At 37.4% G+C, this 25,827-nt stretch overlaps 1 protein-coding gene across 1 annotated transcript in view; it reads right to left on the bottom strand.

The window, feature by feature from the left end:
- Window positions 1–25,827, bottom strand: part of mgmt (O-6-methylguanine-DNA methyltransferase) — a 471,555-nt gene that overhangs the window by 25,852 nt on the left and 419,876 nt on the right. Inside the window, exon 5 of the mRNA XM_051922992.1 lies at window positions 16,969–17,108. Coding sequence (XP_051778952.1) covers window positions 16,969–17,108 — 140 coding nt within the window. The remainder of the gene's footprint in view (window positions 1–16,968; window positions 17,109–25,827) is intronic.

Genomic DNA, 25,827 nt, shown 5'->3' with positions numbered 1-25,827 from the left:
GGCCACACAGGACACAAGGCAAAAAACAGTCATGGATGGAAAGGCAATCCACTACATAGCATGTTAACACATAACCACACTGAGTCAACTTAAAATCACTAATCAATTTAAAATGGATGTCTTTGGAATGTGGAAGACATTTGGTATGCCCAGGAGACTGTGTGGTATATTCAGGACTGTGTGGCCAGACACAGCTTTAACTCCATATTTTAATCTGCTGATGACACCACCATCATAGGCTTAATCACAAACAGTGAGACAGCTTTCAGAGGAGAGGTCTACCTGCTGAGTCAATGGTGCCAGGACAACATTTTCACCTTTAAGCACCCCCTAATGTCAGCAAAACCAAAGTGCTTGTCAAAAACTTCAGGAAGTAGAAGACAAACAATGCTTCTGTCTACACTGGAGGGGATGGTGTTGTGAGGGTGAGCAGCTCTAAATGTCTTGAAGTGACCATCATTGATAAAGTGGGCACAACATAATGCTCATCAGCACTTCTACCTTCTCAAACATCTTAGGACAGTTTGCATTTCTCCATCTATTCTCAAGAATGTCCACAACTGCACAGCAGAGTCCATCCTCACTGGCTTCATCTTAGCCTAGCATGGCACCTGCTTGGCCTTTGACTGTAGAGCCCTGCAGAGGGTGGTGAAGGTAGCACAGAATATTACTGTTACCTATATGTTGTTTAATTATGACAAATACAACACACACAGCCTCAGAAAGGCAGCCAGGATTTTTATAGACCCCAGCCATTCTGCACAGCTCCTTTTCTCACTCCTGCCTTCTGTCAAACAGTACCAGTAGATTCAAGGACAGCATCTATGCACATATTGTAACACTACTGAACAACCAATCATATTAACAAATACTGTAACAAAAAAAAACAATATTTACTTATATATAAACAAACACCATCAAACTTAAATTGTACTCATGCTATAAGGAGATTATATATATACATACACGTGAAAAAGTTTGGGAAACTTTAGCAACTTCCTTTTAATATATGACATGCCTTATAGAAACAGTAGTATTTCAGCAGTGACATTAAGTTTATTGGATTAACAGAAAATATGTAATATGCATCATAACAAAATTAGACAGGTGCATAAATTTGGGCACCCCAACAGAGATATTACATCAATACTTAGTCGAACCTCCTTTTGCAAATATAACAGCCTCTAGATGCCTCCTATAGCCTTTGATGAGTGTCTGGATTCTGGATGGAGGTATTTTTGACCATTCTTCCATACAAAATCTCTCCAGTTCAGTTAAATTTAATGGCTGCCAAGCATGGACAGCCTGCTTCAAATCATCACATAGATTTTCGATGATATTTAAGTCAGGGGACTGTGACGGCCATTCCAGAACATTGTACTTCTCCCTCTGCATGAATGCCTTTGTAGATCTCAAACTGTGTTTTGGGTCATTGTCTTGTTGGAATATCCAACCCCTGTGTAAATTCAACTTTGTGACTGATGCTTGAACATTGTCCTGAAGAATTTGTTGATATTGGGTTGAATTCATCCGACCCTCGACTTTAACAAGGGCCCCAGTCCCTGAACTAGCCACACAGCCCCACAGCATGATGGAACCTCCACCATATTTGACAGTAGGTAGAAGGTGTTTTTCATGGAATGCGGTGTTCTTCCGCCATGCAAAGCGTTTTTTGTGATGACCAAATAACAAAATTTTTGTCTCATCAGTCCAAAGCACTTTGCTCCAAAATTAATCTGGCATGTCTAAATGAGCATCTGCATACAACAAGCGACTCTGTTTGTGGCGTGAGTGCAGAAAGGGCTTCTTTCTCATCACTCTGCCATAAAGATGCTCTTTGTACAAATTGCGCTGAATTGTAGAACAATGTACAGATACACCATTTGCAGCAGGATGTTCTTGCAGGTCTTTGGAGGTGATCTGTGGGTTGTCCGTAACCATTCTCACAATCCTGCGCATATGCCGCTCCTGTATTTTTTTTGGCCTACCAGACCTGCTGGTTTTAACAGCAACTGTGCCTGTGGCCTTCCATTTCCTGATTACATTCCTTACAGTTGAAACTGACAGTTTAAACCTCTGAAATAGCTTTCTGTAGCCTTCCCCTAAACCATGATACTGAACAATCTTTGTTTTCAGATCTTTTGAGAGTTGCTTTGCGGATCCCATGCTGTCACTCTTCAGAGGAGAGTCAAAGGGAAGCACAACTTGCAATTGACCACCTTAAATACCTTTTCTCATGATTGGACACACGTGCCTATGAAGTTCAAGGCTTAACGGGCTAATCCAACCAATTTGGTGTTGCAAGTAATCAGTATTGAGCAGTTACATGCATTCAAATCGAGCAAAATTACAAGGGGACCCACATTTTTGCACAGCCAGTTTTTCATATTTGATTTAATTTCATACAACTAAATACTGCTTCACTAAAAATCTTTGTGCGGAAAGCACCCCAGTACTCAGATGTTCCTAGGAAATGAAAGACATACCACTGTTATCTTTTTTGTTGAAAGTAAATTATTATGCAGGCTGAGAGGGGTTCCCAAACTTTTTCATATGACTGTATACAGTATATGAACAATATATACTGTTTATGTTGCATGTAATGCTACACTTTATTTGTGTGGGCATTTTTGTTAGTATAGTATTATTGTCAATGTTCTGAGGAAACATTCATGCAAAATTTTCATTGTATTATGTATACATGACAATAAACATGAACTTGGAAGTTGAACTTCAAATACCGATATGGTGAGAACATGTAACCTGCCAACAAACATTTGTCTGAGCATGATTCAGAGACTCCAAGATTGCAGCACTAACCACAACACCACTCTGCTGCCCTAAGCCTACAAGCACCCCAGAGAAAAGAAAAAGAAAAGGAAAAACGCCATCAGGATCTTTGATTCTAACACAGACACCTGTCTCATATTAAAGCTATTGTTAGAAGTTACTTGCTCATAAAAAAACAAAACATCTGTAATTGTTGAACACATGTTTGCTCATTCTGACGTTTTCTGGTGCTCAAATGTGTATCAAATATCTTATCTTTGGAGTAGTGTCAACAAGGCATTCTGATTAGAGTAAAGGGTTATATTTTAAATCTCACCCTTTTCTCTAAAAACAAAAGGGCACAGAAAGATGAATGAATACTGCAGCAAATGAGTGTATTGAAGTACATTTTAGAATGGCATGGGGGTGCACTAGTTAACACCACTGTCACATGGCTCTAGTAATATGGTTTCAAATATTGCCTCAGCCACTCCCTATGCAGAACTATTCATTCTCCCTTTGTTTTTCCCTCACATTCTTAAGACATGCATGTTACTGTAGATTAATTAGTGGCTATATTTTGTTAGTATAAGTTAGTGTTAGGGTACCGTAGAATAGCCTGATTTCCTATCCAGAGCTGGTTCTTGACTGGCCTTCAGTGTCCCGTATGTCCCTAAAAATTTATTAAGGGGCCATGTAAAAGGACGGATGAACAGATAGATTCATCCTGCAAATGTTAATGCAAGGGTCATAGAAGAATCCAGTTCTCAGTAGCAGCAATTGAACTTCAAAAATCTTTGTGTATTGTTCCACAGGATATTGCTCTGCAATGTGCAAATGTAACAGAATTTTTTTTAGCTTTTCTGCTAGAACAAAGACAAATCTTAAGTGTATCATTCATGTACAAAGACAAAGACAAGGCAAAACTCTTGTCATTTGCCAAGGTTAGTTTTTTCTTTAATATAATGGCAATCACTTCTTCATGCACAAGCTTAAGAATGTGCTGTTGACAGACTGTAATTTAGATGATAATAGTAAAATATGAACCAATAAATACAGAGTTTTTATTTGTTGTTTCTTAACTTATGCAAATATCTGATTTCTGATTGCTCTGTTTCTAACAATTTTTGCCAGGAATTGGTGGTTCCCAAGTTTATTCCTGGTGGCTCCCAAGAGCTACCCATTTTTGCAAACTGTACAACATTCTCAATTTTAAATGATCTCATTGTTTAGTGAGCTTTCCTTTTTTTCATTCTGTCACTTTAAGGAATTTAGAAATATTAGTATTTTTACAAAACCTTTAAATGCTTTCATTTCTTTAGTTATGTTCTTTTTTAATTCAACCTTTTCTACAGGTTGCTTCTTTAATAGTATCCAAATGATGACAACATTCAATGCTAAAGAAGAACAATGACTTTAATGCCACGTTTACTTGTTTGCTCATTTGGAAGAAACATTGCACACAATTAAATATGGCAGTGAAGTCATCACTTCTCTTTGGCATCCAATGTTTGCACCTGTGTCTACACTGCTCTTTGCTGATCATCAGCTTTTAGATACCACTAACAGAGCATACATACTGTACAGAAAATGGTAAACTAAAAAGAAAATGGCAAAGCAATGTAAACACTTAAAGCCATGGTAATAAATAAAAATGTTTATGAATTTCCCAGAAATTTCTGTACCTAAATAATGAGATCAATTAAAGGTATGAATGACACATTGATGGTGAAAATGCTGGGAATGAAAACCTGTAGACATAGGGAACCCTCAGGACTCAACCTGGGAATCACTGGTCTAGAATTAACTGGTCATTTAATCCTGATACTCTGTATATCCAATTCATTATAATAACTATTCTTGGTGGCTCTAAAATCTGTACTAACCCCAACTGATGGATTAAAAGCCAGAAGTCTGCATGACCATCATCATTAAGTCCTTCCGTGAGAACCTTAATACAAAGAGGACTGTTTCATTTTATGTTAGGTAGAATGCCCAGAGGGGACTGGGCGGTCTCGTGGTCTGGAACCCCTGCAGATTGTATTTTTTTCTCCAGCCGTCTGGAGTTTTTTTTGTTTTTTTCTGTCGTCCCTGGCCATCGGACCTTACTCTTATTCTATGTTAACTAATGTTGCCTTATTTTAATTTCTTACTTTGTCTTTTAATTTTCTTTTCTTCATTATGTAAAGCACTTAGAAGTACTTTTTTGTATGCAAATATGCTATATAAATAAATGTTGTTGTTGTTGTAGAACATTATATTCTAGTTTGAAACATAGACAGTTCTTGACAAGGATTTGCTTCTACACTTTCAGGAAATTTCTTCTCTCCAAAAGTACTATATGAACTCACTAAACTTGACATGATGACTGGTTCCAGCGTATAGTTTTTCTGGATCTTCAAATGCTGTAACTTTTCCAGGTAACTTCATGATGTCTGTATACGTAGTCTGCGGTGGGTTGGCACCCTGCCCAGGATTGGTTCCTGCCTTGTACCCTGGGTTGGCTGGGATTGGCTCCAGCAGACCCCCGTGACCCTGTGTTCGGATTCAGCGGGTTGGAAAATGGATGGATGGATGGATGTATAAGTAGTGAAATACATCACTAGCATGTTTCTTCAGCTGCACAGGGGCCAAAATAAAGGGTTTACAAAAGACGGCATTATAAGCAACCAGGGCATCATATCCATGTACATCCTACACATATCAGACATCATTAATCTGGCTGACTCTGCCCATCTCTGCACCCTCATCCATGCTCACAGTACCTCCAAGTGTAGAAAGAATGTCTGATTGTCTTTTGGAGATTAGTATTGGTATTTTTCTTGGTATTGTAGGGATATAAATTAGTCTTGAACAAGCAATATATATTGAATATTAACAGTAGTGATTGACTATTTCAGGCTGTCAGATTCTTATTTAAGTATACAGTCTGCAGAGGAGCTTGGCCAGTTACATCTTGCATGGATATCACTTGGAACAATAGGAAAGAAAGACACACATACTCGAGTTCTTATTTTTTCTGATACGCTCAAGCTCAAGTATACTTATTTGTAGAAATCGTCCTCAAGGAAGAAATTGGTGGTCTAGCATTATAGTAAGAAGAAATTTACATACTTCAAGTAGTGGAGAGAATATCTAACTGGCACAAAAACATTTTTCATAAGCTCACCACTGCTTCAAGGCACAGGTACTGCATATTCAGCATAACCAGCCATACATTGTCGGTCATCCTGAAAGTATTAAAATAAGCAAGACTGGCTTTCCGTGGAAGACTAAGATAAACATGTTATTTCTGAAAACATGGCTTGTGAATCCATGAGATTTAGAGTTGTATTATTTGTTTATTGTCATGTGCCAGTATATATTTGCATATATCCAATATGTATTATCCTTATTTTATTAATAAAGTTCAATGCTTTGTTTATTTGTGCTTTGGACTACTAAAACAGTGTAAAGACTTGCCTGTTCACTGTCACGTATTTGCCATTAGAGGACAGAACAGAAAAGGGAAAAAGATGGTCAAAAAGTGTGGCTGAAGTCACAATACCGAGAAAACATTCATATTGCTAATGGTGAGGTCAAGTATATACTTGGCATATAACCAATATCTAATATCCTTATTTTATGAATCAAGTTCATCACTTTGTTTATTACAGCAAAAGTGTTTGGGTCATTTTTGGAAAAAAAAGTCTTTTGCCACAGCTGAACCTCAAACAGAGAATGTGAAACTTAATTTATGTACACCTTCATTAATTTATAAAATCTGCTCATTGCTTCTTCTGCTGTCACCTTAAACTGAGATACCCCTAAAATACAGTCCTAGGTCTTAATCTGTATTCGGTGATATTTAACTCTGTAAGTTTACTTCCTAAACCTCCTGTCAAACCACACAATCTTTTCAGCAATTTTCAGTAGTGGCCTTCATTTACATAACTGGGGAACACAACCCCGGTAAAACCTGTCATGTAGTGTGACATTCAGCAACTTCACAAATTGTAGGAGGATGCTTGTGAGAGTTGACAAACAATGTACACACAGCCAGAAGTACAATGCATACAATGCAACCATAAAAAAAAGAAAGATTGTGTGTGTTTTGGACTAGTAAAACAAAGTAAAGACTTGCCTATTCAATGTCACATATTTGCCAAAAAAGGACAGAATAGAAAAGGGAAAAAGATGGGCAAAAAGTGTGGCTCAAGTCAACCATACCTGGAAAACATTCATATCGCTATTGGCGAGGTCAAGTACTGCATTAATTGGCTGTCAAAACAAGAGGAACTCACAAAACTTTGGGAATTTGAAACTGTTCTGGGAAGTTGCAAGGTGATTGTGTAATCTGTCATCCCTTGAGATTCCTAGGTGTAATCTAATATTCTTAATGTGATAATATCCAGCAAATGGAGTGTCATACTTTGAAATGCTCCTCTACAGGAAGTCATGTACTATGCCACCAGACGTAGTCTTGTATTTATATCTGTAGGCATGATAAGATCTAGTAGTGATGCCTGTAAATGTAGGGTGATCAAAGTGTGAATTGACCATGCCAGTATAATTTTACCATAAATCTAAAAAGAATCATAATGAACTGGGTCTGAGTTTAGAATGACTTAATTAATCTACTGGCCCCAATATGGGCATGTTAAATGATGATTCCACTCAGGTCGGGGAAGATAACAAAGATTTTACTGTTCCACATATTTTTGCCAAAATTGAAGTTGGAGATGCAAGCATTCTATTAGTGTGGATTATGTGTTACAACTAACTTACTTATGTATGAGGTTCTAACAGCTTGTATAGCACAAGCGAGTGCAGGGCTTGCCACTTTCAGAAGTCACAATATATTCAGTTCCATCAGGAACCAAAGTAGAGTCAATCACTGTAACATTACAGCATAATGGTGCAAGTATTACTTCCATCCACTTAAGCAATTACTTTCTTGTTGAACAGTGTAAAATGTTGTAAAATGATATACTATATAAAGAATATGTTCAAGCTTAAATGTTCAAATTATGTGTAATCTATGTCAAATGTGCCTCAGAGAAAGACCTACCAGACTGTGCTCTGCTATTGCATTTTGTCTACACTGTGAACTATATAGTCGACAGCAAAATTTCAAAGTATTCTTTGCTGCTACAGCTAGTATTATTTGTAATATGACTGACTGCTGCCACTTCTCTGCACAGGTGTTCTGTAGAACTACTGTGCAACATGTTTGCAAATATTTCCCACTATAAAGCTGATCACAAGTGTTACTGTTTGTACATAGTGTAGCAGCTTGACACATGAAAGTTGAGTCATTTAGCATTTATCATATTTGAACCCACATTCAGTAAGCGACAGACGTGTTATGTATATTGTAACACTAGGCAGCTGGCAGATGACATTAGTGGGAAATAAAGGAGTAAGAATTGAACCTGGGCAGATCCTCTCTTCCCCTCTATTCACGGTAGTGAATCCTACACACATTCCAGTGACATCAGTAGAGAACTTAAAATGAACAGTGTGGGCGTAAAGACTGTCTTGAGCTAAGAGGAGTCTGCATCAGGAGGGTGACAGACGAGTAAGTGTGAATGAAGTAATGGTGTTATAAACAGCTCAATGCAACCTGAATGAAAGACAGAGAAAGATAGTGAGAGCGATAGAGAGGATACTGGTACAAGTAGTAAAAGTAGGAAGAGTAGACAACTCAGGGGTCCTTTTACTTTGTTATTTTTATGGCATCCATGAGGCACTAACACTGGTGAAACAGGACAACGGTGTAATACAACTTAGTACCATATGTCAAAAGGGTACTTGAACTGAGGCTACTTCAGCAGCCACCCTGGTGAGTTGCTTAAACACAATATTTATTCAATAAGACAAAATCCACATCGACGGTGTCTGCAATAGGTATGTGTACGAGTAGTTGAATAAACAGTCAACCGTTGGGAGTGCTATTATTTGAATAGTGAAATTACCATCTGGGTATTTTATTCAAACTTCATGGCAGGATGTCAGACATTTCTAATGTCTAAGTTTGGCAGTATTTTGAAACAGAAATCATCAGAATTGTTATGTGCAAGATCTTCAATAGTAAACTTCCCTTCCACAATTCCACCAGTACAGTGTTCAATGATATGAGACTAAAACACCTTGCAAAAATGCTTGAATCAGTACATAAGTGCACACAACTGTCTATATCTGCTTTTACTAGCACACCCCAAAAATGTATTCAGTCTGAGTGGAAAAATATCAGAACTAATCACAAACCTGACAGTGAAGGGGACACTACCCATAAGCTTTGTTGAAGGGAAGAGCTTTAGAGACCTACTACATTATGGTGAGCCAGAGTACAAGACACAGTCCCGAAAACTCATTACTAAGTGGCCAGGAACAATGGAGCTAACGAATGATGAGTGGCGGACTGTTGAAGACATGCTACCTGTGCATTGTGCAGCGAGTCTAATGTCTGCATATCCATGGTCTGTCCTGGGACCAGCCCACTCCTAAATGGCGATCTTATACCGAAGGATGGAGAATCTCACAAAATGTGTGGGCTTAAAAACACAATGGCAGAATCACTCTGCTGGCAGTTGACAACTTATGCTGAGTGAGCAGTAACACTTATGTAGCTTACCAGTGCTGCTGATCCCAGACACAAACATCTGAATTGCTTTGCTTCAGCAGTAGAACAACACATAAAACAACAACTTGAAGGAAAAATTCCACATGTTCTCTAAACAAACAGAAGACACAGCTGAGAGTGAGACAATTGCTTGTGCTCTGGAACCAGCAAGAAAACAGTTGATGACTGAGAATGCAGTTGCGGCTTTGTTTGGTGAAGATTACAGTAATGAAGACTAAGTTTCTGTTGGAAAAATAATACAAATAGATTTACAAAACTCATTTGCTTGATCCAGCACTATCTCTGTGTTCTCACAATGTCAGTGCCCTCTCTGAAAAGGTTTTCTCCACTGCTGGAATATCTGTTAACAAACTCAGAGGAAGACTGACATGCTGATTTTCTTAAATAAAAATATGTGATCTGAAGCGTTATTGTTGGCCTAACATTGCAACCTGGCAGGCTACTAAGAGTGCCGTTTACAGATATAGGGAAGCTTAATTTTTGTAAAACATAACTGAATAGTGTTATTTTTTTAATGTATACAACCAATAGTAAATAGAATTTACGTTCAACATACATACACAAGTCATTGAAGCACAAATTCTTTATTTACTCTGAATATTGCCATGATGCCCATGATGACATTAAGCAAATTTGTAATGCACTACGGTTAATTACATGTTTAAGTTCTGATGCATATTTGTTTAAATTCCAAATAAACACTTTTTGTTAACATCATGTTAAGTATACCTTTCTATGTCTCAGATACCATGTGCTCTGACTATTGGTGAAACACTTTTTTTGTTGTTTTTTGCTTTTTTGGAGGTTAACCGGATATCTGCTTATTTACTTTTACAAATACTTGTTTATCAAAATTTATGACATTGCACATTCTTACTCTGCAAAAAGTATGAAGAAATACTGTTGAAATCCATGACATACCAATATCGTGAAGGGTTGTTTGGCTGGAAGGACTTCTAATCACAGCACAGGGAGAGATTGAAAACATTCAAAGTTTTATGGCTATAGTTAGCTTCAATCTAATTCCTGTTTCCTTCCTTACCATCACATCATGTCATTCATAAATTTAAAAATTAACAACATTAAAGTATCTTTAAACTTAACAAATTACATATACATTTAAATCAGATGATTTCAAACTAAGCACTGAAAACTGAAAGATCCATACACTGTATATGATGTAACATACTGGGCTCTAATAAAACTGTAAATTGTTAATGAAGCAGGCCTTGCTTATTTATCTATAGAATATATAATAATGGCTGAACACAGTATCCTATTAGTTAAAACAGACTGTAATTTTTCACATCTGGAACTTTGAATATGAAAACACATTTATGTTTTGCCATGCAAATCACATCCTATAACATTAGGTCAGACTGATAAACAGATGAACAAACACATAATTTTAATGTAGACAGCTATTTCCTCTAAAGAGACTTCTTCCCAATCTTCTGGAATAATTCAGTCTCTCAAGGGAAGATGTGTTTCTGAAAAAAACCACTAGATTGATTCAATGCACTTCTAACACTATGGCCACACCACTGGCTTACTAATATCTTGTTTTGTACTTAAAAATGCATATATACAAATTATTCCAGTGGATTATTTCCTTACAAACTATATCTATAAAATACATATTCACCTTGAACTAAATATACATATACACACACACATACATGTATATTGTGGAACGAGTCCTGGACACAGACAGGCAGACATGTTAAAGTCACCACCACACGTTTATTTACAACCCTATTATTTACAGTTCAAGTGCCACACAACCCACAGACTCCCCCAAAGTCCAGGCCAAACCACACTATGCCTCACTCTTCAGGCCGCCTCCTTCTCTTCCCTCCAGACCTTGTCTTTCTCCTCACCCAACTCCAGCTGTGAATGAAGGGAGGCGGCCCCTTTTATAAGCACCTGGATGTGCTCCAGGTGTGCTCTGGCAATCTCCCACCGACACGCCCCAGTGTGGCAGAAGTGCCAGCTGCATCCCCGGAAGCACTCCGGGTGTCCCTGCTCTTCTTCCCCCCAGCACTTCCTGCTGTGGCGGAAGTGCTGAGGTCCAGGGCTCTCCAGGCATTGGGGCGCCCCCTGGCAGAGACCACAGGCCCCTACAGGGTTGAGCTTCATAGCTCTGTACCCGTGGCCCCCAAAGAAACCAGGGCAGTCGCCCCCTTGTGGTCTGGAGGAGGCACAAGCCCTCCTCCGGGCTTCCTGGGCATCCCAGCTGGGTACCACCCACAGCGGCATGCCTCAATATATATATATATATATATATATTCACGGCATTCGAAGTCTGTGTCACAATCTGATTGTATGGGTGGTTACCTACCAGGTAACGCTTGTGGTTGGCCAGCAATCTGCTAACATCCGCCACGGTGCCCTCAGTTTGTGAAGAGCAGATCATAGAATGGTTGAAATAGTTTACTGTCAAATAAATGCAAAGAGTACGCGACACGTGTTTCGCCCTCATTCTGGGCTCATCATTGACAGTAAACTATTTCAACCATTCTATGATCTGCTCTTCACAAACTGAGGGCACCGTGGCGGATGTTAGCAGATTGCTGGCCAACCACAAGCGTTACCTGGTAGGTAACCACCCATACAATCAGATTGTGACACAGACTTCGAATGCCGTGAATGTAATTACCCCGATCTACATGCTGTCAAATAAACGAACCACACGCCGTGGCGCAACATTAGGGGCATCGCCTCTGGTGCTGACGTCCGAGGTTCGATTCCCGAGAGGGAGTGCAACGGAGTGTGTACGCCTGATGAGCCCAGAATGAGGGCGAAACACGTGTCGCGTACTCTTTGCATTTATTTGACAGTAAACTATTTCAACCATATATATATATATATATATATATATATATATATATATATATATATATATATATATATATATATATATATATATATATATATATATATATATATTTTTATATATATATATATATTTTTATATATATATATATATATATATATATATATATATATATATATATATATATATATATATATATATATTATATATATTGTGACAGACGACCGGCTATGGACTCCGGTCGCCACCCCCAGGCCGCTAGGAGGAGCCCTCCGGACAGCATATTTGTGCCCCGAGTTCCAGCAGGGCCTCATGGACTTTGTAGTGTTGTGACACAGCCCTGCTGGATACCTTGGGGGCCGCCAGGAGTCGCTGTGAAGGGGCTAGTGGACTCTTACATGCCCTATAACCCGGGAGCGCGTCACAGTCACGTGACTTCCACGTGACAGTCACGAGGAAGCGACGTGCTCCCGGGATGACGAAGAGGACTGTTTGCCCTGACCCGGAAGGAAATGGACTTGCGGGTTGTGCTTAGAACCACTTCCGGGTCAGGGGCTATAAAAGGACTCTGGGTAAGCCCAGACATTTGAGCAGAGCTGGGAGGAAGGGTAGCGAGTGTCTGGGCGAGGAGGAGAGTTATTATTGTAGTATATGAGTAGTGTGGTGTGTGTAGTGCTTTGTGCACTGTACAATAGTAAAATAAAATATTGTTGTACTTTCACCTGGTCTGAAGAGTGGTACCTGAGGGTTCAAGAGGTGGACAAGCGCTTCATCTGTTACAATATATATATATATATATATATATATATATATATATATATATATACACACACACATGCATATACACACACACACTCCTCACCGGCCACTTTATTACCCACACCTTGCTAGTACCGAGTTGAACCTTCTTTTGCTTTCTGAACTGCTGCAATTCTTTGTAGCATAGATTCAGCATGGTGCTGGGAACATTCCTCAAGGATAGCATTATACAGATTTGTTGGCTGCACATCCATGATGTGAATCTCCCATTCCACCATATCCCAAAGGTGCTCTATTGGATTAATATCTGGTGACTGTGTAGGTAATTTGAGTATAGTGAACTCATTGTCATGTTCAAGAAACCAGTTTGAGATGATCTGAGATTTGTGACATGGCACGTTATCCTGCTGGAAGCAGCCATCAAAAGATGGGTACACTGTGGTCATAAAGGGATGGACGTGGTCAGAAACAATACTCAGGTAGGCTGTGACATTAAAACAATGCTCAACTGGTACTAAGTGGCCCAAAGTGTGCCAATAAAATATCCCTCACATCATTACACCACTATCACCAGCCTGAAACATTGATACAAAGCAGGATGGATCCATGCTTTCATGTTGTTGACTCCAAATTCTGACCCAACCATCTGAATGTTGCAGCAAAAAATTGAGGCTCATTATGACCTGGCACCAATTTTCCCCATCTTCTATTGTACAGTTTTGGTGAGCTCATGTGAATTGTAGCCTTAGTTCTTAGCTGACAGGAATAGCACCCGGTGTGTTCTGCTACTGTAGCCCATCTGCTATATGTTGTGCATTCAGAGATGCTCTTCTGCAAACCTCAGTTGTAACAAGTGGTTACTTGAGTTACTGTTGCCTTTCTATCAGCTCAAACCAGTCTGGCTATTCTCCTCTGACCTCTGGCATCAGCAAGGCATTTTTTCGCCTACAGAACTGCCTCTCACTGGATATTTTCCCTTTTTGGACCATTCTCTGTAAACCCTAGAGATGGTTGCGTGTAAAAATCTCAGTAGATCAGCAGCTTCTGAAATACTCAGACCAGCCCGTCTGGCACCAACAACCATGCCACGTTCAAAGTCACTTAAATCACCTTTCTTCCCATTCTGATGCTTGGTGTGAATTTCAGCAGGTTTTCTTGACAATGTCTACATGCCTATGAGCTGCTGCCATGTGATTTGCTGATTAGATATTGGTTAACAAGTCATTGAACAGGTTTACCTAATAAAGTGGCTGGTGAGTGCATACAATGTGTTTCATCAGCTATGATAATAGGCAGATGGATAGATTTATTTTAGCAAATACAGTAAATATCAATTAACTAAAACCGAAAAAAAAGTTTTCTGCTGCATTTTTTGCAAAATGATGCACACTTATAGATGTATTTCATTCAATTTACCAAGGCAATGGAGAATTGTCAATAGAATTGTCAATCAGCCTAACAGTTTAATTTTCAAAAGCTAAATGGAAACCTAGCAAACAGTGGAGCCCAGTGCTAACATTAGGGAAACATGCTAACTCCACAACAAGCATTCAATCCCAGATTAAAACCATAAAGAGCTTGCGTTCTCACATGACAGAATACATCATGTGTCGTTTGCAAAAATGTAGGGTCAGATCACCTTCTTCATCTGCACTTTAGAATAGAATACTGTATACTTTGGCTGAACAAAGTATTACAACAGAGCTGCTCTATGTTTCTCAATATTATTTAATGCAGATAAGGCCCAGACCCCATTCATGTGGATTTTGCACATTCATTCTGTTTTCAACCACCCATCTTTTAATGCACTTCTTCAGTTCAAGGTTGAATGGGGCAGGTGCCCATTTCTGCAGCAATGGGTACAAGACAGGAACCACACGCTACTCTGGGTTGTAGTCGATCACTGGGCTAACTGTCGCACCCACATTCAATCATCCTGGGCTAATGCAAAGCTAGACAGATATCTCTGCTAGTGATGAGCAACTCCACGGTGTTCGCTTCACCGCAGAGTTCGGAGAAATCACAGAAGTTTTCACAAATATCACCGAACTTGGCAAAATGCTTTGAAGTCAGTGGGGAAGGACTAACTGAACTAGATTTGACTGGATTATAATGGTACAATTATCTCTAAAGTGTCCTTCAAGGCTAGATGAATGTCTGCCAACTCTACTGGACTGGTTATTGTAGCCAAAAAGGTGCCGCTCCAAAGACTGAAGAGTCTCCTGCATTTTGGGGGAAGTGAGGCTCCTCCAAGGTTTGTTTTTTATCTCCACGTGGCTAATTATGCATGCAAACAGCACATGCCTCCTTCTCTTATACTGACATGCACTCGAAGATCGACCTGCACATTTGATGACATGCAAAGATAACTCGTTATTTATGCTGTATATGTTTCATAAAAATAACATTTTGAGAACCTGCATTATTTACTTATTTGTTCTACCATTGACTAAGTCCTACAGAGTCTGTAATGCAAATAATCAGCATTATATACCCGGGGTGGGCGGTCCCATCCAATGTTGGCTGTTGTACATCTTGGGGATGTCGCCCTGGCCTCGCAAAACATTATGGAACGCTGGGGGAAAAGTTCTAAACCGGCCGAATTATCAGTAAATAATTCGATGAACAAGGGTGAACGTGAACACAGCAAATTCACTGTGAATAACTCTTTGGTGAAATTAGCTGATCAACATTGATCCCTGCATGTTAACAAGTGCCAAGAAATAGTCACTAGGATTTAACATAGCTGAAGGGTCATTTATTTCAGTTCTGACCTATCAAAACGTATATTCTGAACTTGCATGTATGAATTTGTTGAATAATGCATTAACATAGCTTCTAACTGTAGTAACTTATTATTTGGTTTATAGAAGATGTATGGTTTTGATTCAGAGCAAATCAGCTCTAAAAATCATCATAAAAAGTTTAGTCAGAACTCCTTTTTGTTTTGTCTGTCTATCCCCACTCACTCTATTTAGAAATCGTATACTTATCACACAAAGGAGTGCATTTCCATATTTATTAATGGACTAGTGGTGACATCTTACTTAAGTCTCAGAACAGTCATTTCAGATGACCTTGAACTAATCAGCCCACCATTCGCTAACTCCCAGGAGCCTGTATGGTTTCTTTATGGTCCTCCTGTACTATTCTAATGAGCCTGTTAATTGAACTCTGCTGGTGCCCTTTGAGGACCACAGACCTCATAATCAATCTGAACCACAGAAAAGTATTTGAAGTATTTTTTTTTCCCCTCCAAGTAAAAGGTGAGCTACACCACTAGCGTCCTTGGTATAATATGCAGAAACAACTCTGCATTTCTCAGCAGCTACCGGCACCTTTTCTTACCTTCTCATAAAGTTGAAGGTCATTGTATGAATTATAACAGCTGAGCATACTACAAAGCAAAACTTGTAAGATATGTGATGAAGGAATTTCACACTACCCCTGACTTAATAGATTGGGAAGGGAAGCAGAGTTCAATATGGTCATTTGCTAGCAAAAATTTGGCCGATCTTTTTTGTTCTTTTTTCTTTTTTGCAGATGTAATCTGTGAGTTGGTGGCTATTTAACAAATTACAGCAAGAACTCCAAAAACATATTGGAAAAACTTGATTATTGTAAAACTTACCTTGTTATAATGTTAATATCCTAATCCATTTTTGCAACACTGTACAAGAAAAAGGTTTGTCATTGCCAGCTGGCTTACCTTCTAATTGCATTGTTGTCTTTGTTTGTGCTAGGCACACATAATCCTCAATGATGTGTCTACAAGGAGCACTGGCTTGTCTGCACAATGCAGCTCTTAAGGTACTGCTTTGTCAATTGCACTTCACATAAAACAAATTCATACTCATTTCAGACATAGCGTCTAACTAGATTGCTGTAAAGCTGGCTCGTAACAAGAAGGAAAAAAGAAGAAAAAATGCTGAACTGAAAGTGCAAATATACAGTATTTCAGACTCAGCCTTCAACTTACAGGATTGCTTCTCATTGCTCCTCCTACAGCACGCACTGCTTTGAAATTGCCTGCCATTTCTGCTAAGTGCTTGTAAGAGACTGTTTCTCCAAATTTCACATCCCTCAGCAGGGTCTGTAACACTCGGCTGGTGAACGAGGCTGCAAAAGTGAACAAAATGAGAAAGTTCAAATACAATACAGAAACACCCTGCTGTTCAATACACCGCCTGGCTACTTTGATCTTAATGGGCAGGCATAGTGAAACTTCAATGCTCTGCTCACCTACAGGTTTGTTTAATGTACAGTGAATTTAAACAATCACTTAAGAATTCTAAAAGGATGGCAATGCAAAAGATTTTTTAGAGATGCCAGGTAGTTTTATTTATCTTCATTTGAACTTTTTAAGAGTGATAAACCAATGCATTTTTATTGCAGAACAGTGAGACGGTGTCTACAGCAAATAGCACTACATAACATAAAGATGCAATATGGGAATGATACAGTAGATTAGGAAAGCATGTTAGGCAAAAACTATTTGGAAACAGTCTGTCAGAGCTGCAGACATACGAGCATGAAGAATGGGAAGAGAAATTGTTTTACACACTATAATACTGTGAGGCGCCCGGACATTAAATTGACAAGAAGTGATTGCTTTATTGTTGCAAAGCCTGGGATAGATGCATCTTTGGAAGATTCAGGGTGAGGAACTTTTAATCGCTTAACAAACACAAATGCTTTAGGTGTTCATAATGATAACTGAACTTGCTAAGTGGAAGAAAATTGTAAAAAAGTGTCAGGTTAACTAAAACATGAACTGTTTTCAAAGAAGGTAATCACTTGATTGAAAAATCTGATTAGTCTTTAATATTATGACATAAACCATATTGCAAAGCAGCATAATCCAGGTTATATTAGAGTAGGGTCATCATAGAAATTAACTTTTTGTTCATTAATTTATATGGATTAGTAAAGGGCAAAAAGAGAGCAAATCTGCTCTAGTTTTTTTTTCCCCTCATATATAAAATCATTTAAAAATGTACACCATTTGTGGCAGTTAGGTGACTTTGGGGTTAATCAGACTGATTTGTCCTTTTAATTGCTTTCTATTCAAAGTAAATTCATTAGATAATGTTCTCTTCAAAATGCATGAATCAATTTAACTGAAGGAACCATATTAACAGCTTTGGATTCATTAGCACATGCAGTTGTGTTAGAAGGCAACCGTTAAAGAGTTTTTTTTAAATTTTTTTAAGGCAAACAGACTTTGTTTACAGTGATTACTTAAAAGGGGATTTATTTGAAATCCAATTTTTTTCCCCTTATTAATATTTTTCAGCTTTAAGAGAAGTGGATTAGTGTTAAATTCTAGCACTGAGGGTTTTTTGGTCTTGTGCCTTGGTACCACACTGTGTACGACTGCAGTGAAATAAGACCTTGATGCCAGGAACCAACTCCAAATTTCTTTTTCGTTATTTAGACCAACCAACGGTAGGCGGGCTTGGAATGAAACCAAACCCGTAGGAATAAAACGAACAGACTGTACAAACATAAGTGGAGCATGGTGCAGTTCTCTAAAACACTGGCCGCAGTCCAAAAACATCACTCATGAGTGAGGCAATACTGTTATAAAGTCATGTGACATCTAAGTGACTGTATACCTTTCTGTCATGAAACCCAAGGTGTGCTATTACAGTTTAGCGCACAGAAATCACAGAACACCTGCTTTGTTTATTTATTTATATACTTAGGAAATATCAGTGTAAGCATGGCTGGTTATATCATTTTGCAATGTTAGTTATCTAATTACTCTTTCAATTGCTTAACTGAATAACATCCTTCAAGCAAGCAGAAATTTACAACATGCACATAACTCATAAAATACTATTAATTAAAAAAAATCACATTTTTGAAATAAACAATGCAACTGCAAGTGCTTGCATATAAAGAATGAAAGAACTGGAATGCTCATTCATGTCTCTATTACATTTCTTAATCTGAAGCAATGCTACATTGATGTGCTTTTTTTAAGATGCTTTATCATATTACAGCACAAAAAACATAAAAATGACCCAAAAGTAAAATAAAAAAAAAGAAAAAATGCATTTAACAACTATTACAGTGTATACTTCCCTGGCTAATAAAAACAGTAAGGTATTGCATTAAAATGGTAGTAGATCATAGTTAATAACTGTAACTTACTTTAATATAACAACATTTGGCTTGAGGCAATATCACTGCTCAGTAATTTAATTTAGAAAAAATCACCTTATTCCAAGAATGGTAGTCTGCAATACAGTTGATCATTTGTTTATTTATTTTGTTAAAATTCCATTCCATTCCATTAAAATGAAAATAATGTAACCACTTCAGTCTGATCATAAGTTAATAAAACATAAAATGTTCCAGATTTGTATATCTCATCATATTAACTGCGTAAACATGTCTTGTAAGACCCATTTAATTGCTGTTCAGACTGGTAGGGAAATGTAAAATTTGGGGAAGAATGATAACAAATTGTAACAATGAACTTGATTGCTCTTAAATATATCAGAAAGTCTCACACTTATTACAGTGCTAAATGCATGACAATTCTGCAGCTGTATTTTAATAAAATACTATTTTAGTAATATAACACCATTTATTAAAATATCATAACTATCCATGCAGTGCACACAATATACCATGATAAACTCAAAACTAGCATTTTACTGTAGACTAATCTATAAAATGTAATGCAAAACACAAAGAGCTATTCATCTCATTGGATTTCTCTTGATTTCTTCAATAAGAAGTAGGCCATAGCTCAGTTATTTGGCAACTCTTAATTCACTGTGATGTTTCATGAAAGAGAGAGACAGTTCATTATTTCTGAACGGCAGAGTTCAAGAGCATTCCTGAGCCCTGAAGCTCCGGAGTCAGTTCCTTAATCATTGGTTAAAAAGGTTGAGCCCTTTTCAAAACTGGTTAATAGCATTCACAATCTTTCAATCAATTTCACTCCAGGGATCAGCATTCCTGAAAACATTTTTAAAAAGTAAAATAGAAACAGATAAGAAAAATTATAAGCATTGAATGGGTTATAAAGGGAGGGAAAAAGAAGTTTGGAATTACTTGGTAATTTAACTAAATCATATAATGTTTATGCTAGATGTATTTGTTTACAAAGGAAATGCTACTTCTCTCACAAATGATGAAATTATGTAGTTTATTTTACAATTGTTACAGTTCGGTGGTTATTTAAATCAGTTCTTCACTGAATAACTTTGTCAATAATATGTTTTTTTAATGATATAGGTAACACTAGCTTAGGTACTGCAAAAACACATCTATTACTTGCATACTGTTATGTACCAAGACCTTAACAAAGGCTTATTTTGGTCTTCATAACACACAGAAAATATTGATAAACTGCTGATATATATATCTGTACATTTTTTTTATAAATTACCTTTAAATATTATGAACTCACAGGTTTTGCACTGAAGTATACAATATCAAGAGAAATTCGTCTCACTTAAGTCACTTCTGACCATTCCAAAGTTAAGTTATTTTTGTAGGCCACACTGCATAAATAAATAAACACCATATTGATGATTTGAAAGTATTAAGGGTTTGTTCATAACAACATATGAGTAATAAATGCATTTGTGTAGTACCTAAAGTGTTACTATGATATTATATTAAATCTAATCAATAGTTCATACAGTATTTCATGTATCAGCTTTTATATTATAAACATGTATTTATTTTCTGAGCCTGCATATTCCTAACTTAGTCATATGGGGTCATCTTCCGGCTTCAAGGTATAAGACAGGAGCCCCCCTAACATTTAGGCCACTAGTATACCACACAAACACCAACACTTTTGTAGACTGGGACCAGTTTAGAGTTGCCACTTAATCTTGGATGCAAGTCTTTCACATATGAAGGAACCAAAGTAGCAGACAAAGACCGTGGATGCTCCACAAGTGCACATAATGATAAATAAGAGTCAGAGAACAGTCATTTTTCCTGAAATAAATTACTTTCAGAAAGTATATATATGCCAGCAAGCTTTTTTAGACCCTCTCTAAATCCTGACACAGACATTTGTCACTCTTCTCCTTTGAGGACACAAGTTCATAATGCTATACATTTAATTTTTATCCATTTATCCACTCATATTTTTAATTCACTTACTCTGTTACACAGAGCATGCCAGCACTATGGAACACAACACAATAACAACTCCAGATGACAAACAATGTGTATTGCAAGGTAAAAATCAGACAAACACTCCCTTCTCGGAGCCGATTTAGACATCATTTAAATTAAGACACCTTTGGGATGAAACTTCAGGATTTGGAGAAAACAGACACAGAGAGAACTTTTAAGCTACACAACTTACACAGACTGGGCCAGGAACCAATTCCAATTCTGGAAAATGCAAGACATCAACACTAACCACATCAACCCTCCACCTGCCCATTTCATATTAATTTAAATTGATATACAGCTTTTAATCTCATCCAGAATCAAAGAGTCCAATACAATATGCTAAGTTTTGGTTTAGTATAGAAATAAGGAAATAACAGATAGCATTGTGAGACAAGGACATCAATTGCTGGTTAATTGGATTCAGTTGCACAGTGACATCGGACAAAGAATATGTTTCCTGACATTTTAATACAACATGGGACTCATCACTATACAAGTTGATCTCTGAAGGTTTTTGCTCTCACCAATTACTGCTTTTAACCAATTTTATATATTCATAAAACATTGTTATATCCCAGTTTCTGCTTTTTGGGGTCAGAAACCCATAAGAATGTGCAAACTTAACAGAGATATTATATTTGAATCCAGACCACTGGATTCATGAAGTAGCAGCAGTAACCACTGCACTACTTTTCAACACACCTGTCTCAGATGATCCCACCAAAGGGGACATGCTGAGAAACATTTATATTGCAACACTGTGTGTGTACATACAGTACCCATGAGCATTCATAAATGGTCAGTAATGTAGCTTTATTTTCAAAAGAAGCACCAGACTATGAATGTAATAAAATACACTAAAGAAATCAAGTAAATAAACGTGACGGGAGAATCAGATTATTCCCAGATTATATACATCTTTATCTGGATTCGATTTAACTTACAGAATATAGTTGCTTGCAGAAGCAGCTCTAAAAATGACAGCCTGCCCAAATTGGCAATGACTTGGAATTCACTCAGGTGCTATAAGTTATCAAAGTACATGCTGTCAGTATGTGTAAGTTTAGCAACAAGCAGACAATAAAAAACACATTTTTCCCATCAAGTTCTATTGGTCTAACTAGAATTCAGAAACACAGTAGTGGAAACTGTGTCATCTCTATATCAGCAAACATGTCATACTGCCTGCCTTGCTTCTAAAAATATATGCTCTCCTTAAACTAGGCCCTTGCCCCACAGTCACTCTGAACTACATGTATAGAAGCCATATAATCAACGTAATTTGCCTTAACCTCAGGGAATATTTACAAAATCTAAAGGGGATACATTTGATTGATATCCACCCATGTGACTTATTAGGCTTTGTATAAAAAAGCCCCAAGGTACTGTTAAATAATTTTTCATTGATAATCACGCTGTCACTGCTATCAGCCAACTTTTTGAAGACCAACCTGACGGAGAAGAGCTAAGCCCCTTAATTTCTTAATAAATTATTCTTTACCATAGGATGAGGATTATGCCATGTAGAAGGCCCATCATTACTGACAGAGCTGTCAGAAGGACAGGTGAAAGGAAAACTGGCAAGCTTTAATTTCTCTGCTGAGAAATACGGAACTCTTTTGGGATTAATCTCAGTATCAACACTGAGCCTTTGCCTGGGGGCAGCTGAGAAATTCAGAAGAAACTGTGACTGAATTTTTGAATGATGGAATCTAGCTTAAATTGTGCAACTGACTTTAGTTTCTCACCTATTCAAATGAGGAAGCAGTAAGCTCAGGTAAAAAGTAGCAGTAGGTGCTGTTTAGGTGTATTGCTGGCCTATTAATCATGAGCAGCAGATGATAAATGTAAGGGAAGCACAGCAGACAGTGAAGTGCTCTCCTTAAGCATCAATGCAGTGCAAGCCGGCAATTTCTTAAGCTTTTTTTTTGTTCTCTCCAGTTTTAATAACATATTTTTCTCATTTAAAAACACAGAAATAAAAAATATTTGTAATGAACATAAAAAGAACACTTGAAACGTGGATCTTTCAGTCATGTAAAACAGCTGTTTTCAAAAAGTACTTTGAGAAAAATTAAAAACTATACATTTTTAATATGATACCTCCCCTTAATTACATTTAGCAGGTCTCTATCTCTTTTCTTTTAATAGCCTATATAAAAAAATCCAAATAAATACTTAATGTAACACATCAAAACCATTTTCAAAATAAAAAGAAAATCAATTAAAAGACGCTGAATGATAATACTATATATTTTTAACTCTGATATCATCACATTGAAAATAACACACTGATATTTTCAACACACACCGTACATTACATCAATGCCCATGATTTAAAGTCAACTTCTTAATTCACTAAGCCAATTTAAGGTCACAGGTAACAACCCCAGTGACACTGAGCATAAGATAGGAGCTTATTCTTTGATAGGGCTCCATTCCTTCTTATGTCCATTTAATTATATTTCCACAATCTCGCTCACAATAACAGACAAAATCTTTGATACGTGGGGAGAAAACCTGGAGTATCAACAGAAAAATTCACACAGATATGGGAAGTATGTGCAAGAATCAAAACACACTGAGTGGGTGTGGGAGTGGAATTTCAACCCAGGATTCTACCTCCATGAGGCAACAATCACGGCAGCATGCTTTCTAAATTCAGTATTAAGAATAAATACAATTCAATATGAATAATTACCAAAGAGATACATGGCCTGTAAATACTCAAGAACTTTCAAAGAATAGTCATAAGCATCTAATCAGTAACCTCAATAAACGCTGGCACAGAATAAGCTCTTCTCGTATGAATTCCAGCAACCCAAAATAAAGACTCTAATCAATTAATAAGAAAGCAAAACTTAACTTTCTCTATTAAAGTTACCTTCTCATTATTCACATATGGGGTCAACTTACAACCTAGTCTTAGATTTTTCTCACAAGCATTTGTATAAATTGGAGGCAGTACACCTTTAATGGTGTTGTGTCACTTCAGGTAAGCCAGATTAATGTAAAATGTGTCCTGGCACTTACACAAGTTAAGAAAACCACATCCACTGCCACAGACGATTCCACCCATTTTGAGAGATTTATTTAGAAAGCTTTTTTCCAGCCTGTTTTATGATTGAATGAACTACAAACTGTTGCTTAAATCGCACTTGACATTGCAGGCAGTACACCAGTAATGGTGTTGCAACACTTGAGGTCAGTAAGCAACTGAGATTAATGTAAAGTACCATCTGGCACTTGTACACTTTAAGAAACCCACATCAACTGCCACAGACGTCTCCACCCATTTTGAGAGAAATATTTAAAAAGCTCCTCCCCATACCCAACTGTTTTATGGCTGAATGAAAAGTATCTCTTTATAATGGAATACACATTAATGGAAGGCAGCACAGCTGTGACATATTCTTCTTTGACAGTGTATCACTTACATAAGTTAGTTCATTCACACTGGACAATCGCCTTCAGCAGTAAAAAATCTGAATTACGAATTGTTGCTTAAATCGCAATGACATATGTTTAGCATACGTTTCCATTTCACGTACAATGGAAAAAACTCATTTTTAACACAGCAGCATGGCAGCTGAAGTGCAAGCTGAGAAGCTTGCAGAGCCTGTCCTAACTTATTATGTGATCGAATTGCTATTAAATAATAACATTAAAAAATGCCATTTTCTTTCAGCTTTTGTAGTACATTATTTAGGAATTGTCTTTGTATCATGCCCATTATCATCATTATAAAATGATAAGAGGGGACCTGGATTTCACACTCACATTGGAATGAAGAATAAGTTCCGGTACATTGTTTAAATCCCCACAAGTGACGTGACTGTGGATTTAAGGGCAAATATAATGGAGGTACAGAAACTTTGTCTCTCAAACCTAGTGATGTCCCTGAAACTACAGCATATTCGACGGCTTCCTGATTTTGTGTATATTTGTGTTCATGTACTGTACACAATGAAATGCCTGAATCTGCCCACTTTCTGGCACTCACCGTTCCACGAGGAAGAGAGTGTGAATCCACATCTCTTAAGTTAATACACCCCAGGATTTTTTAAAAAGTGTAATTTTTGTAAGAATTTTTGGTCTTTCTGAGGACCCATTTAATTGGACTTAAATGTTAAAATGACTAGTATGACAGACAAGAACACACACTGTAGTTAAGTGTACATACTGTATGCTTATTAAAATAAAAAGATTTTTACTTTTAGAGAAATACGTGGTCTCCCGAATGACATTTCACTTTTTTAAGGAACGTTCAAGTTTATTTAATTATATGTTGATTTGATACTTTGTCCAATTATTTTCTATAGAACAGTTTATTATATACTGCTAAATTTGAAAGTTATAAAGTTGTGGGATTTATAGTATAAGCTAATGTTCTTATCTCTGTGAATGTTGCAGTAATGTAACTAAATCATAGATGCAATAAAAAGCCAGAAGACCAATGAAAACTTCATAGTATGGAAGTGATATCTCTTTTATGTCATTTGCAGGTAATGCATGCATACACTGGCATGGTTATGAGGTCTCTAATCTCAACCCACCAATAATGCCAAGCTGGAGTAATGCTTGCCATATTTACGAATATTAGTCTATATTTTACACAGAGTTGTAGGTTGCCTGCCAGGGGCATTGGGACCAGATAACTGGTATGTGTTTGGTCTTACCC

This window comes from Erpetoichthys calabaricus, chromosome 2 (assembly GCF_900747795.2).
Source record: "Erpetoichthys calabaricus chromosome 2, fErpCal1.3, whole genome shotgun sequence".
Lineage (NCBI taxonomy): Eukaryota > Metazoa > Chordata > Cladistia > Polypteriformes > Polypteridae > Erpetoichthys > Erpetoichthys calabaricus.
Note: the sequence above shows the minus strand (reverse complement) of the source record. Positions and strands in the feature narration are given on the sequence as shown.